We start from the raw sequence: 16372 nt of genomic DNA on the forward strand, positions 1-16372 counted from the left end.
CCTTTTTGTTAGAGGATGGTCTCTTGGAAGAGACTCACATTTCTTTGGCTTGTGTTCTTCTTTTCTTTTTTCCCCTTCTTATTAATTCAGCTTGCTTTCACAATGGCAGGCCATCGTTGCTCTAGCTTTTTGTTTATTTATTTGTCTGGTTTTTTTTGCAATATGGCACGTATTTGATTATTGAACTCTGTCAGAATTGCTCTCCCTGCTGAAATTCCACTGATCTCTCCTTCCCGCTTCTCTGGGGCCTGGTAATTTTTCATTATAATTTGTAACTACAGCGTGGGTTATCCCATGGTTTGGAAGATCCCACTTACACCAGATAAATTCTGGCTGGCAGAATCTTTTCTGCTGTTTCTCCAATTGCCAGGGTTCACCCTCACTGTGGTCCCAGTGCAAGACACCTCCCTCAGGTGGTGGACTTCAATGAGCCTCCTTGTGGCCCTGGAGAGAGCCAGCCCTGCCTTTTGCCCCATGTGCTTCTGGTCTCTCTCTTTTCTATTCTTCCAAAGCCAAGGAGGAAAAAGGGAAGGGGGCGGAGGTAACAGACCTCTTCAAGGAGGGGGTGGGTGTCATTTTTGAGGGGAAATGTCATCCAGAACCTTCATGCCTTCATGGTGCCCGGTAGCCCTCCTCCTCCTCCTGCCCCCTTCCTCCTCCTCCTCCTCCTCCTCCTCCTCCCCTTACTCTCTAAAAGAACTCTTCCATTTTCCCTCTTACAGTCTTCACAGCTGCACTTCCTTGAGTTGTTTGAAATGATGAGTCCTGAGGCCACTCTTGGCTTCCCAGCTGAAGTTCCCAGTGGAAAGGAAAACAGGGCTGGGGATTTTATCACTCTTTTAGGTTGCTTCTCTGACCAGTGGGTCTTCCCGTGAGCACTTGTAAGGAAGGACATGTCCACTGATGTGGAAATTGCCACGTCTTCACTCGGGTTGGTCTAGAGTCTCTGGGTGGGGCAGGAGGGGCCGGGGAATTACTGAGAATTCCGAGTGTTTTCTGGCCTGTTCTCTCTCACCTCCCACCTGGATTGCTTCCATGGAAGAGCACCTGCCATCTCAGGTCTACACTGGGACCCCCATTCTCAATCTAACTGCTCCTGTTTTATTACTGTGTAGACACTAGCTCTTCTTGGTGTTTTTACCCACTTTGCTCAGCGCTGCCTCCCTTTCTTGTTCATTCCTCTTCTCTTTCCCTTCCTCCTTCCTCTGACACCTGTCTCCCATTCAGCTAAGCTACCTGACAGGCACCATTGTGTACTTCCTCTTTATTCAGAGAAGCTTTCACCCAGGGTGATGCAGTGTTCTGTGTCCAGATGAGGGTGGTGGACACACAGATGAACACATTTCGAAAAGTCATCTAATGTGCATGTATCTGTTTTATTACGTATAAATCATGACTTAAAAATTTTAAATGGTTGTTAGTAGTCCTCTGAAAAGTGACAAAGAACAGCACTGGACAGAATTAGAACAGAAGGCAAAAATAATTACACACATAAGTCCCCCCACACACACACACACTCATAGACACTTGATGACACTTCCCTGTTACTTATCAACCCCCTGTTCATCATCATTCATTGGATCATTACCTAATTCCCTTTAGACTTTCAAGTTGGCCATAAGTTTTAAGTAATATTTGTTCTAATTATTTCAATAACCTGCCGCATCCATGATTACATCTCCTGTCTCATTCCTGAAGTAGTGTATTTTTGCTCTCCCTGTAGGTACTTGGCACAGTTTTATCTGTTTTATTGGTTACACCTATCCAAAGACCAGGATTTGGGCTTAATTTTTTTTCTAATAAATTTGTCTTTTTTATCTTCATTTATTTCTAACTGTAATTATATAAATTGCTTTTCCTGATTTATTTTGGCTCATTCTTTTTTTTTTCAATTTTTTCCTAAATTTTTATGTGATTTTTACATAGTGCATATATGAAATACTTCTTGCACTCTTTAAATTGCATTCATTTGTATTGATTTATAGGCTTTCTTTATGTATTCTAAGCAATATATTGTATATATGTTATAAAAAATAAATATATTTACAATCAAACTAACATGTATTATCTCACATAGTTACTTTTTGTATATGTATGTATGTGGAGAACATCTAAGATTTAGACTCCTATCAATCAAAATTCAGGTTCACAACAGTGTCTATTTTTACTGTTTCACCTATGCTTTTGACTTTATACCCCCCCCAAAAAAAAATCACTGCCCAGATCAATGTTAAAAAGCTTTCTGTCTATATTTTCTTCTTAGCAAAATTCACATATACAACATCCACATTTACAAAGTTCACATATACAACAATGCAACATTGTTGATTAATGTACACATAGAAGTACAGTAATCAACACATAGCTGTACGATAATCAACATACTGATTTCATGTGTTTTACAGATATACCCAGCAGTGGGATTGCTGGATAATTAGGTAACTTAATCTTTAATTATTTTAGAAGTTTTTTTTTTTTCCCTCCAATTTAGTAGACTGCCTTTTTATTGTGGGTTGGTCATTACCTTGGCAGTGAAGAGAATTTATAGTTTGATACAATTCCATCTGTCTATTTTTACTGTTTCACCTACAGTTTTCATTTCATACCAAAAATAAATAAATAAAATCATTGCCCAGACCAATGTTAAAAAGCTTTCTGTCTATGTTTTCTTCTAAATTTTTATAGGTTCATAAATTTCAGGTTTTATATTTAAGTCTTTATTTTGAGTTTGTATTTGTATATGGGTTCAGAAAAGGGTCCAATTTCATTCTTCTGCATATGGATAGATGGTTTCCCAATACCATTTACTGAAGATACTGCCCTTGCCCCACTGCGTTTTCTTGGCATCCTCTAAAAAATAAGTTGACGATAGATGTGTGGACTTATTCCTGGGCTTTCTCTTCTATTTCACTGGTCTGTCCATTGTTTTTATGCCAATTCAACATTGTTTTGGTTACTGTAGGTTTGTAATAGATTTTGAAATCAGGGATGAAAAAATGCTTCAATTCTTTTTTGCTCAATATTGTTAAGTGGCATTTAAATTTATATTTCCTAACCTACTTTCTGGTGTCCAAGAATGTAATAAGTTTTGAGTTAATGAACACTTTTATTTCTGCTAATAATCTAAATATAATCTTTGTAAATAACACAATATCTATAAATGACTTTGTTCTTTACTTATCTTTTATTTTTACTTTCTTTCTTACAGTATAATAACCTTATCTTCTTCCTGAAATAAAATGAAGGTTACTAAAATCCTACCATTCAGAATGCATGCTTTCAATTCCTTCTATATTCATAATTTTAGACCCCACCCCAGGGTCCTCAGAATAATTGATGTCTGGCTATGCCTTGTCACACCAGTTTATTTGAGGGGTGTATTTGGTCTGAATTTAAATTTCAGCCTATGAACATTCACCAGTCCCACTTCACTTACTTGGACTAGACAGTGTCTCTGGAGGCAAGGGGCTAGGGAAATTGTGGTGCTATCACTGTTACTTTAACAGATAATCCACATTCCACAAAATGAAATACTTATTCCCTAGAGGAGCTCAGGGAGCTGAAGAGCGTCTTTAAATTGTCTGTCCATTATCACTTTGGAATGCTTCTATTGCTTATTCCATTAGACGATTCGGTGACTCAAAGCCAGATGTTTCTATCCCCATGTGAAAAGCCCTAGATTTAGTCTAAAATTACAAATATACTAGAGTGCAGAAAATGGCATTTTGAAATGGGGCAAAGTGTTGAACATCAGAACACTTTGAGTACGTCTGAACTAGCACCAAAAATGTATTTGTTAAAATATATTTTGTGTATCATTGTGTTGCAAGACATACCAGTCTTTATTATTAAGATCTTCTTTTAATACACTATACTTTAACCTATATTACACCTTAAAAAATAGGTAGTCATCATTTTTCTTTCTGACCTATGACAGACCAATGACATCTCCCTCCTACTTACCCAGGGGTTCCATCACCAGGCCATCCTTGCTTATGTCCTCTACAATGCTGAATTCTTCTATTTATTTAAAATGATACATATTAAAAAGCCCATTTTTTAAGCTTAGACAAGCATCTGCTGAATTTTTTTCTTTCTTTTCTTTTTTTTTTTTTTACTTACTACCTGAATAACTAAAAGCTAAATAAGGAAAAGCCAGAAAGAAAAACAAAAGCACCTTCTTTGATGGATGAAAATGTGTTGGCAGGAATGCTGGTGCAGCAAGACAGTTGATAAAAAAATAATAACTTATAGTCACCAAAGAACAAGGAGCCATTTTGATTCTAGCTGAATGGTTTCAACAACTCAGCAGATGAAGAGCAAATTCATTTTCTCTCTCCAACATAGAAACATAGACTTTGCAATAATTCTGTTATGTGGTATTGCTAAAACTTCCACAGTAACAAAGGTACTGTGACAGTATGCCTCCACAGAGTCTAATGAGATATCTTCACCAGTATCTTATACAAGGGTGCACTCACACTGAATCTTTCCCAACAGATATGGGATTTAAGGCAATTCACTCGCCTTAAATCTATGGCAATATTAATTCAGAACAATTCCAGCCATGCCTATAGCAATCTGATATTCATTGCCACAAAGTATCTAGATAGATTCCTTATAATGAAAATAGGTTTATTTAGCTCACAGTCTAGAGATTCAAGAGTATCACACTGATGTCTGCTGGGTTCTGGACCCCCTTGGCCCTGTCAATCATACTAGATGATATCATAGTGGATCACATGTGTGAGGGGAAAATCACGTGACCAAACAACAAGCTGGAAAGTAGGGAGGGGCCAAGTACTGCTCTCTTACAACAACCCTCTGGAGCATCCCAATGATCTAATCATCCCTGTAAGTCCCACCTCTTAAAAAGCTCTAGCACTCAACATAGCTACTCTGTGGACCAAGGTTCCAACACATGAGTTCTTGGGGGATACACTCAAACCAAATCTGAACCATTGCAATGGACAAAACAACAAACTTGTAGGAGCAGAAAAGAGGGTCAGGATCTTGGACTATATCTTTTCTATAACTGTACTCCATCTCTGCATGATCTCACCTATTAACATGTTTAATATCTCCCATATATTAGTGACTTCAATAATTAAAACTCAGCTCCTCCATGTTCCTTGGGATCCACCCAATATCAAATAAACAAAATAATAGTAATATCTACTAGAAAACTTTTGCTCTTCTTAAATTCACTTTTCCTTAAGGTTTTTGTTGTTGTTGTTGTTGTTGTTTGTTTGTTTGTTTTCATCTCAGTGCTATCACTATTATCCCGGATGCTTCAGCCAATAAATGTAAACTAATATTTGATTTTTCTCTTCATCTTAGACCCCACCAGCAGTCCATCATCCAAACCTCTCATATGACTTCAATTTCTTGAACTCCTGAACTCATCCAAGACCCCATCATCTCTCACCAAAAGAACTGAATGACCCTCTAGCAGGTCTCTGCTGCTCTTGCCTCCCACATCCGTGCTCTGGTTCTCTGTTTTTACATAACAAACCTTATCAAAGCACAGTGATTTGCAGACATGAATTGCATTGTTTTTCCTGTCTGTGTTAAGTAGGCTCAGATGGTCAATTATTCAGCTGGTGCACTTGGTGACTTCAGCACAGTTGCTGTTAGATAATGAATGGGGAAACTGGGAAGGCTGGGCCTCTCTCTCCATGTAGTCTTAAGGATTTTAGTCTTCATGTGAAATCTTCAACAGAATATCCAAGCTTATTACATGATAGCTAACAGTCCCCAAAGAGATCGTTCCAAGAGAGAAGAAGCAGAAGCTAGAAAAACCTTCATAAAAGGTAGACCAGGAATGTCATACTTGCTTGTTGGACATAAGTCAAACCCATATTCATCATGGTGGAGAGGAGTCCACAGAGTATGAATTCTGAAAAGCATTGTGCATTTGGAATCCCGAGTTTGAAAACCAGCTTCCTCATTCTCTAGGTATCTTTTAAAAACAGGAATCAGAGAATGTCACTCTCAGCTCTCAACAACCAAACACTTTCTACCACTCTAACAATGGATATCAAGGTCCTTAGCATGACCCACCAGATCTTGTGGGCTATTGTCCATGCAGACTTCTCTAATACTAATTACCACCCTCTAGAAAGGCCAGGAACAAGCATACAAGTATTCTAAATTAACTCAATAATTTCCTCCATGGTTTTTTTTCTTCATCTCCGTGCTATCACTATTATCCCAGATGTTTCAGCCAATAAGTATATTTATTGACTCAGGTGGACTGCAGGAAATGCACACTTAAATAAAGTCAGATGTGCAAGACTAGTGGACAAGAAATTGTCCTGTGTTGGCAGGACTGAGAGACAAATAGAACTTCTGTCACCTTATACTACTAGTATCTTATGTATAAAGGCCCATCAAATATTGCATCTCTCAAACACTGCATTAACAGGCAGACATGGAATTAATTTTTCTTTTTTAACATAAGAACCCAAGTCTTCTAGCCACAGTGACTTGTCTAATGCCAAATATATAACAAGTGGTGGAGCCAGAACATAAAAGTGTCTCTTATAATTATTTGCTCAGTATTCTTGCTACTTCTCATAATTAAAAAAAAATGCAGAAAAATAAGATATCACGCTATTGGAAAAAAATAGATAAAATGTAGCAATTTATACTTATAGAGTACTGTCTGATATCTGCCTTATCTCCTCAACTCAGTTATTGGAAAAAATAAAATTTCCAGGTGCTCTTTGGCACTTTTTTTTTCTTCATTGTAGACAATAGCTAGATACATCTCAGCACAATTTTTTTTCTTTTGGTACCAGGGATTGAACCCAGGGGTGCTTAACCACTGAGCCATAGCTTCCCAGTCCTTTTTTAATTTTTATTTTAAGACAGGGTCTCAGTAGGTTGTTTACAGCCTCTCTAAGTTGCTGAGGTTGGCTTTGAATCTACAATGCCCCTGTAAAAGTCCCCTAAAATGCTGGGAATACAGGTGTGTGCAGTCCCACCTGGCAGCAGAATCTTCAAAAATATGTATGCACTCCAAGTGAAGAAAAGAACTGGCTACCTAGCCCCACAATAGTCCATACAATCGCTTTCTAGATGTTTAACAGGATTGCAATGAGAATGTTTGGTTTTATTTCCCCCTGAGATATACGAACAATTGCTTTAAATCCATTTTTTATATTGACATAAATATTACTCTCTGGCAAATAGTCTGCTCAAATTGGACAGTTACCTAAGAACCAAAGCATAACAAATACTGAAGTCCAAGGAATGACTTGAATGAGGAACCTTGGATAAGGGATAGTATAAAATAAAATAGCTTCTGAATTTTGTCCAGGTGGGGGTACATTACTGTTTCCTAAGACTAAACATGTGTTGGGAAAAACAGTTCTCATGTACACGGTGATTACTTTTGGAGAGTGTGTTTGCAGGTAGTTGTCTGAGCCAGGAGTAGTATTTCAATTCTGGATTCCTGCTGCTGGCTCCACTGAGCTCCCTTGAGTTTGCAAACTGCAAACTAGAAAGCACAGCCCCATATCTGCAGTGGCCCACAGCTGTAATCCCAGCACCTCAGGAGGCTGAGGCAGGAGAATCACAAGCTCAAGGCCAGCCTCAGCACTTAGCGAGATGCTGTCACAGGGCTTGAGAAGACCCAACTTCCCCATGCAGGGGAGGACTCCTCTCTGCTTGAAAATATCAGGAAATGAGGAGGAGCAGGGGAAGAAGGAAGCTGGCCTGCAGGAGAGACTGGTGTGTCTATGCAGTAGGAGGAGGGAAGGAGTGGTCAAGGCTGTCAGGATGGCCTCATGGATACTGAGAAGGATCTGAAGAGGCGTTCAGGGGTTAGGGTGGTCATTGTGAAAAGGGTCTTAAGGTGCGAGAAGGAGCAGGCTGGACAGGACTGGTACAGTGACCTAGAGATGCTAGGGAAGTTCCTTATGAAGTCAGCACGTAATCTTTCTAAGGCTGGCCTCCCAGACACATCTGCCCCTCAGTCCTATCCCAGAAATGGGGATTCTAGAAAAATCTCACTTAGGCCTGTCAAAAATGACACAACACAGGAACAGGAAGCTAAGCGATGTACTTTCATGTACAAGCATTTATCAGATTGCACAAGCTGCAACCCCTGCCAAACCCACCCTGGAGCCAGCTCAGCATTCACTCACATTTCTGGGGACAAGAGTCTGACAGCCAGGGTGGCCCGGACTGGTGCCCACTGAGGCCTCTCTCTGAGCTTGCAGATGGCCTTCCTGCCCGTGTCCTCACAGTGGTACTTCTGGGAGTCTGTGCCCTGATACCCTCTGCCACAAGGGCATAGCTCACATTGGATTAGGGCCACCCAGATGGCCTCATTGAACTAGATAACCCCCGAAAAGACCCTGTCTCCCCATATGGGCATATTCTCAGCTACTGGCTTAGGAGTTCAAAACAAGGGGCTAGGAGTTGGCCCCTCACACAGATAGGGCTGATTCCTCCCCAAACATCATGTGAGAAGATATGTGATCCCAGCCCTGTGAAGAGAGCTCACTCAATACCCATGTAGTGAGGCCATTGTGACCTATACCAATCCTGAGAGGACAGTTTAATCATGAATCCAGACAGGCCAATCCAGTAAGGTCACTTGAATCTATAGGAATCTAGCATGGCTGTGTTATCTCTCCCAATCCTGTGCAGCCTTTTCATCAACTCCAGACCTGTGAGGACAGTCCCAGCAAGGCCGGTGGGGAGGGCTTTGACCTGGACCTGTTAGTTGAACCCTTCTGTTCCACGTCCTCAGGATCATCCAAAAATATGTCTTCTTTTGTGTCACAATAAGAATATAAATTAAATTTAAAAACACTGATGACATTAGGAAGGACTTAGGGAAAACAATTCTCTCCAGGAGAGGAAAGAAGATCCCAGACAGCAGAAGTGGCCTTGACTGCTGCCACCCTCCTGCTCAGCTGCCAGCAGCATCTCAGAAGGTCCCTAAGTGAAGCAGCCAGGTCTGGACCCACATAGTTGGTGGAGGGTGCTGCTTCTGGCCAGGCCTGGCTGGGCAGCCTCCGCTCTCAGTGTGATTTCCCTGGTCAAAGGGCGGGATGACTGGCTGGGCTCCTTCCATGGGGAGCACTCAGTTACCCTGCGTTCCTGCTCAGTGATGGTACCTCCAGCCAGCACATCTTCTGACTTGATTTCATCAGCAACATGGAATAATTGTTTACTTCTTTTTTTAAAAAAATATTTTTATTATTTCTTGATGGATCTTTATTTTATTGACTTTTTTGTATGCGGTGCAGAGAATTGAACCCAGTGCCTCACACATACTGGGCAAGCGCTCTACCACAGAGCCACAACCCCAGCCCAAATCATTGTTTTCTTAAAAGGAAAAGTCCTGTTCTTCGGAGAGGATTGGGCAGCGGCAGAGACTCTCTGTGCCACTGCTACGTCACGCAGGGCACTGGAGGTCTGCGCAGCTCTGCCTTCCCCCTCCTCTTCCAGCTCTTTATGGCCCTGTGTTGGAGAATGTGGGGAAGCTGCTTTTGCCAGTGCCCATGTGGGGAGGCCCTGGACTCCTCATGGCCTTGGCTAAGCTCCTTTCTCTGTGTCAGTGTCAAGCTCTGCATTGTACTGGGGGCACTGAATCTGGCCACGGTCACCTATGAGAGTGTTGAGCATCTGGAGACCAGGAGCCTGGCCCAGACCCTCGCTGCCAGATGGCCCAGCCAAGCAGAGGAAGGAGAGGTAGGGACAGCGATGTGAGAGCAATGGGCAGGGGTGGGGGCGTCCAATACCCAGGATCAAAGGGGCCACTGAGGAGCCAGCTGAGCACCTGGGTGGCAGGCCTCCTGAGGCCCTCAGAGGTGTCTGCACGTGCACACAGCGACTTTAGGACTTGCTACCTGTCCTGATGCTTATCTACCAGAGGCCCTCTAGTCACCAAGGAAGTGAGCAGGCATGCCGTGGACCACTGGAGTCATCAAGAATGCTTCCCAATGGGGCAGTGACAGAGGACCCCGCCATGCCAGGTGGGCACACACGTGCCTGGGTGCACCTTCCGTTGCGTCTCTCCTTCCCGGCACTGGCAATGTTTCTACAGCTCTGCACACCCTCCTCCTTTGTCCCTGTGCTGAGTCCCTTCACCCCTGCCCAGGACCCCTCAGGCAGGCCCGTCCTGCCAGCTCTCCCATCTCCCTTCCCTGCACACAGTATCATGAAGACGATGCCATAGAACACTGGGGTCGCCCAGGCCTTCTCAGAGGTGATTTCTCCAACAGTTGCCACCCACCCTGTGGACAATGCTTAGGTAGGGACTCCTCCTGGCCAAGGTCACCAAGTAAAAGTCATGTCTACACTGGCTCAAGGGGAGAGACTCCCTCTACACAGGGACAAGGAGAGCCAATCTGAACCGATTTATTAAGAAACATCTGAGAAGAATTATGGGAAAGGAGAGAGGGGCAGGGCGAAGTGTCCCAGGCAGAACGGTCTCTGAGGTCTTCCGCAGGTGGGGGCAGAGGAGAGACGGCCGTCTGTTGGCGCTGTCTGTCTGGCTCTCCACTTCCTTGGAGGCAGGCTGTCTACGGGTGTGGCACGTCGCTTCTCTGTGACATTGGAGCCACTTTATTGCTGACACGTGGCACGCAGCAGCAGCACAGGGCTCGGACACAGGCAGCGATCCTGCTCCTCACCTGTTTCCAGCCATTGGTGTGGCCAGGGCCTTGCCTCGGGGCTGTGTCCAGGGAGGAGGAGCTGCTGTGTGCCCTGGACCACCAGACGAGGACCCTGGAGGGCTCGGGCCTGGGGAAGCCAGAGTCAGACTGGGAGCAGCTGCGGAGAGTGGGGGCCCCTGCAGGCGGGCAGCGCAGAGGAATGGCAGGCAGGCTGCCACCCCTGATGTCCCTGTGCCCTGGCTGTTGGGCGTCCTCGGGCAGCGGATACTCAGAGGGCAAGGGGAAGGTGCGCAGGGCAGGCTGGATGGCGCTCCTCTGTGGGAGGACAGGGACATTGGAGGGATTCTCGGGGCGCTGGCGAGGCCTAAGCCACTGAGGCACAGGCTGCCCCTGGAAGGCGCTCCCTACCCCCTGGCCTTGCTGGTGCTTCAGGATGAGGTACGTCGCCATCACCACATCGAACTTCCTCTTGGCCAGAGACACCCAGGTTTGGTAGGGATCAAAACCCAGGTCGAACAGCATGGTCAGGATGGCGGGGTCTGGGCGTGTGGGGAGGGCCTGGCTGGAAGGATGGGGTGCACACGGCTCACCCTGCCGCAGCCATGGGTGCTGCAGGATCTGCTTCACTGTGGGTCGCTTCTTGGGGTTCAGGACCAGGATCTGGCGGATGAGCCTTCGTGCTTTGACGGGAACAGAGCTGGGCACCTGGAACCTGGCCAGAAGGATCCTCATCAGCATCTCCTGAGGGGTGTCCCCCCTGAATGGGTGGCTCCCCGTCAACATACAGTAGAGAATGACGCCCAGGCTCCAGATGTCCACTGGGGGACCCTCATACTCTTGCTTCAGGACAATTTCTGGGGCGATGTAGGCCAGAGTACCCCATAAGTCATTCAGCTTCTGCCCGGCCGTGAACCTGGCGCTGAAGCCGAAGTCGATGAGTTTCACGTGTCCTCTGGCATCCAGCATGATGTTCGCTGGCTTCAGGTCCCTGTGCACGATGCCCTTGTCGTGGCAGTGGCCCAGGGCACACACGATCTGCCTGAAGAGTCTGCAGGCCTCCTCCTGCTGCATGCCACCAGGGGGGATGTGCTCAAGTAGCTGTCCCCCACCTGCGTACTCCATCACCATGTACAGGTTTTTCCTGGTCCTCATCACCTGAAAGAGCTGGATCACGTTGGGGTGCTCCAGGCTCCTCAACATTAGAGGTTCGGAGAGGTCCGAGATGTCCTGCGTCGCCGTCTTCAGGACTTTCACTGCCACCTCTGCCCCCGTGAGGCGATGGCGGGCCAGGTGGACCTGACCAAACTCGCCATGCCCAATGGCCCTCAGGACCTCATACTGGTCCAGGAAGCCTGGCTCCTGGCAGGAGCCCGGCCCCCACAACGCTACTCTAGACTGACTACTCTTGCTAACCATGGACACCCTGAGCAGGAACACCCACTAAGGATGCTAGCTGGAAAAAAAATAACAAACCAAAACAACAAATCAAAATCAAAAACCAAAACCAGACAAAACAAAAAACCCAAATCAAAAAACCAATATCCACAGACCACAACCACCAACCACCAACCACCAAACGCACTAACTATCTGGGAGTCCGACAGGTCACCACCAAGAGCTTCCTGTACTTGTGGACAAAACCCAGCCTCAGCCACCCCCTTATATACCGGCTGTTTGAGATTCCTCACAATGGCTCCTTGTGAGGTCAGAGCTAGAAATGGCCCAGTCATGGCTGGTCATAGCCCCAGTGGTCCTCTCCCTCTGGGGCCTCCAGAACTTTTTCCATTTTCAGAATAAGAATAGAAAAGGACTCCGGATGTTTTCTGCTCCAGTGGGGTGTGGAGACTGATGTTTGCTTGTTTAGAAATCAACATTTGTACACTAGCTCAATGGACTTGTCATTTCAAGTCTCCAAATTTCTACTGACTTTGGGCTTTGGAAGACCTTGTCCTACCTGCACTCAAGGCATTCAATTCCTTTCTCTTCGTGGAATTACCGTCAAAAGTGTGGTAGCCCCTTATCCACCTTGTGATACCACAACTGAATGCTCTGTCCCCTGAGACACTCTAGCGCTCAGTCTTCACACCTATGGGGTTGGGAGGGAGGAAGGCGTCCTCATCATTTCCCCAGATGGTCCTCATAAGACCTCCTCTTAGAAGCCCTGGAATGCAAGAGACTTGATAGATTCAAAGTGATAAAGGACAAAACGTGGAAGCCAAGAATCCTACCACAGGCTAAAGTGTCCTTCCCAAAGAAGGAAGAAATGGAGGCGTTCCTGAGGACTGGGTTCCTTCATGCTACTGGAGCAAAATACCTTAGACTGGGCAATTTATTTGTGGGACTTTACTTCTCCTGGTTCTGTAGACTGGCAAGTTCAAGATCAAAGCACTTTGTTGCTGAATCCACACATGATGGGAGGGGCAGAGCATTTAACTGAATCCCTCAATCACCTTTCTTTTACTTTTGGTAGGGGGGGACATCCTGGTGATTGAAATCAGGGCCTCACACTTATCAGGAAGTGCTGTACCACTGAGGTACATGCCCACCTCCCCAGAGAAGCGACGGTTTTGGACTCAAGTAGAAAACAAACCTGGAGGTCACACATTATAATCACTCTTATTCCTGGTTTGTCAGTTAGAAAATATGCAGTGCTGCCCCTTTGTCCAAGGAAACCTGGCCAAATGAGTCCTATGGTCTTCACAGTCACATAAATTCATGCATGGATGTCGACTCCCAAATTCCTGATGTCTACCTTGCTGAGCACAAGTGGAACATGGTCAGTGTCAAGCTCGGCACCTTGCTTTGTCTCTATATCACTGATCTTGGTGGCTTCTTCCACCTTGGGATATAGAGCTCCATCTTTATCCTCCATAGTGCACCGTGACCCCTGTGATGGCATCCGCTCTATTTAGACAATTTCCACCAAAGTCTTTTCGGCAAAAGATTCATAATAAACTTGATTCTCTTCACTGGTGTAAGATACAGAACAGTTGACAGAGACCCCAGATGCACACAGGGGCCATAGCCATCAGCTCTGTCTGTCCAGCCCTTTTTATTTTTCATTTTGGGACAGGGTCTCACTAAGTTACTAAGGGCCTCACTAAGTTGCCGAGACTAGATTTGAACTTGGGATCCTCCTGCCAGAGCCTTCTAAGACCTTGGGATAACAGCCAGGCACCACCACAGCCGGCCAGAACTGTGTCGTAAAGTGGATGAGTTGGTGTTGCTGATGACCTGGTATTTGTTTGTTTATCCAGACATTCACACTTTTCTCCCTTCATTTGTCCTTTAAGTGGTATCTTCGAGGCTCATATATGTCAGGTTCATTCAGTTCTCTGTGACTGATGCCATACGGCACAATAAATAGAAAATAGGACTTCAACCCAAGAGGAGTTTGTAGCATAGCTGAAGGACGGAGATACCCAGCAATGCGACAGTAAAGCGAAACACTTAGCCACAAAGGCAAAAATTACAACAGCAAACATGAGTTTGTGAAAAGGTTTTTTAAAAGTTCACTGCTGCACATTGGAACACCTGGAATGATTACTGGCCCCAAGCATGCACTGCTTCTCACAGGACAATGAAGCATACTTCTGTCTCCACTGTCATTGAAAGGTTATTCCCTGCACATAGTTAGAGATGTTACCAGCTATAGTTATTCCGTTGGTGAACTTCTGAACCAGTTTTTGATCTAAGAATTGCTATCAGCCTGTCTCACCTTAATGAACTCTGGTTACAGAATGTACTTTAACACTTGGCTCATCCCGCAGCCAAACAGGCTCACATGCTTAACACTAATGGTCAGAAAGAGCAGCCAAGTTCTCTTTATCATTGACTTCAGAAAAAAAATCTAATAATCCAGGCTACCTTGCAGACCACCAGGGCAGCCTCTCCTATAGAATATCTGCCTCAAGGTATTTTTTAGTATGTCTAAGTAAGAGTCTAAACTACAGAAAGAGAGGAAGGCCCATTTCTAAAGCAGCATAGTCAATGATGTATTGGTTTGGAAACAGACTGATATTGCCCATTGACAGCCAGGTGACATGTTTATTCATTTTTTGAAAGCCAACAAGAAAATCTATCTATCATCTCAGTAGCAGGAAGAACTGTCCTTCCACAGAGCAACTAGTGTCTGTTCTCTGTGAAATACCTAACTGCTTGGGTTATCCTAGGAAGGAAAGGAGGAAAAATAAGCATCATATCCCTAAGCTACTGCCCTATGTTCCCCAGAACCTACCTGATTAAAGGGGACATGAGAGTGACTCTAGACTGGAATGTCCATATAAACATTATGTTGAAGGACACTGACTGTTCTCATGTGTGTTGGGAATTAATGCAAGTTAGTCTTATTTGTCAAAAGCTCTTTTCTTGCATGCCAAGTTCCTTGGGAGACTGGTTATACAATGAGATAAAAGCAAGCTGAGCTGAACCCACCCTATAAATCTCCACCAGCAGCAGCACCCTCCCCACCACAGAAACTGGTATGGATCAGAGCACCAGAGAGAGGGAAGTGTTCTTCCAGCCTGCCACCAGCAGACAAAGTGTGATGGAAGAATAGAGGCACTACTGTGGCAAAGCACCTGAAGGCACCCTGTGAAACAGAGGTGTACCTGTGCAGTCCACTGGAAGTGGGGTTTGGGCAGTCTGTCTGTCTGTCACCTCTGGATGTTCCCTGTCAGCATTTCTTAATAAATCCTATGTCTCGCGTCTCATCTCTGAGCGTCTTCTTTGGTCTCGTGGCAACCTATCTCACTCATCCTAGCACAACTGGCTTTGGCTAGTACACTACTGCTGCTCCCCTTTCAGCAAGTGTGTCACGTTTTACAGTTGTGAAGTTTTGTGACAACTGGCCTGGGTCACAGAATCCAGGCATGTGGTCGGACATTATTCTGGATGTCTCTATGAAGGTTTTAGATTCGAGTAATGTTTGAATAGGTGAGCTGTGAGTCACGGAGAATGGCAGGCCTCATTCTCAGCTGAAGGACTGAATAGAACCTTCTCGTAAGAGAGGACACATTCAAGGACTATGACATTAGCTCTTCCCTGTTCTACTTCCTACTGGGCCACTCTACAGATTTTCCAGCCTCCATAATCAGAGGATCCATATATGTGTAGAGAGAGCAATATTAATCATACTGAATTAACCACATTGGGTAGCTAAAGTCCAATTCAGTATAGAAGATAGGCACAATCCCAAACTCATATGGTAAAACAGGGCAGAAAACTTAACGGGAGCACAGGAAAGGTACACAAAGAGAAAACACAAAACAATAGGACTGGCATGATCCAAATGCATCAAAAACAAAAGAGAAGATGAGTAACAAAGAATCCTCTATCTGAATCAACCAGGAAAAAAAATGTGAATAAATATACAAAGCAAAAGTCTTCAAGACACTGGGCTTTTGCTAGAAAAGAACTAAGATTCCTGAGTGAGGCAAGACACATAGTGAGCCTACAATTGCCCCAGGTTGGAGCCTTGGGAGTTCTCAGGCTATCGCACAGGAGAGGGAATCAAGACAGAAAATGTGATTTAAGAGATTAAGAATCCAGGAAAATAAGTTGACTGGAGTTCACTGACCAGAATACCATAGAGGAAAGGTCTGCATACAAAAGGAACCCTGGAATCTGCTGGTTCTCTCTTGAGAATTCAGCATAGTACTGAACAAAACATGTGTAAGGAAATGGTTGGAGGCTGAGGGAAAAAACACTCAAATCAGTCAGAGGGAACAATACCT

The 16372-nt window shown here is 44.7% G+C and overlaps 1 protein-coding gene and 1 long non-coding RNA gene across 2 annotated transcripts in view; one reads left to right on the forward strand and one right to left on the reverse strand.

The window, feature by feature from the left end:
• The window catches only part of LOC125615812, a 64446-nt gene extending 51845 nt beyond the window's left edge, over positions 1 to 12601 (forward strand). The window contains exons 2-3 of the long non-coding RNA XR_007346403.1: positions 6528 to 6536; positions 12146 to 12601. This is a non-coding gene — a long non-coding RNA (uncharacterized LOC125615812). The remainder of the gene's footprint in view (positions 1 to 6527; positions 6537 to 12145) is intronic.
• LOC107152496 (sperm motility kinase Z-like) lies at positions 10367 to 15713 on the reverse strand. The gene is made up of 2 exons (XM_015497992.2): positions 14648 to 15713; positions 10367 to 11746 (listed from the first exon to the last, which is right to left on the reverse strand). The coding sequence occupies exon 2, from the start codon at positions 11706 to 11708 to the stop codon at positions 10545 to 10547; it is 1164 nt and encodes a 387-aa protein (XP_015353478.2). The 5' UTR covers positions 11709 to 11746; positions 14648 to 15713; the 3' UTR covers positions 10367 to 10544.
• Positions 15714 to 16372: the final 659 nt, after the last annotated feature.

This window comes from Marmota marmota, unplaced genomic scaffold (assembly GCF_001458135.2).
Source record: "Marmota marmota marmota unplaced genomic scaffold, marMar, whole genome shotgun sequence".
NCBI classification, from domain to species: domain Eukaryota; kingdom Metazoa; phylum Chordata; class Mammalia; order Rodentia; family Sciuridae; genus Marmota; species Marmota marmota.

What these genes read in the sequence shown, in the direction of transcription:
- LOC107152496 (XM_015497992.2), bottom strand. Translation starts at nt 11,708, where the DNA reads ATGCAGCAGGAGGAGGCCTGCAGACTCTTCAGGCAGATCGTGTGTGCC.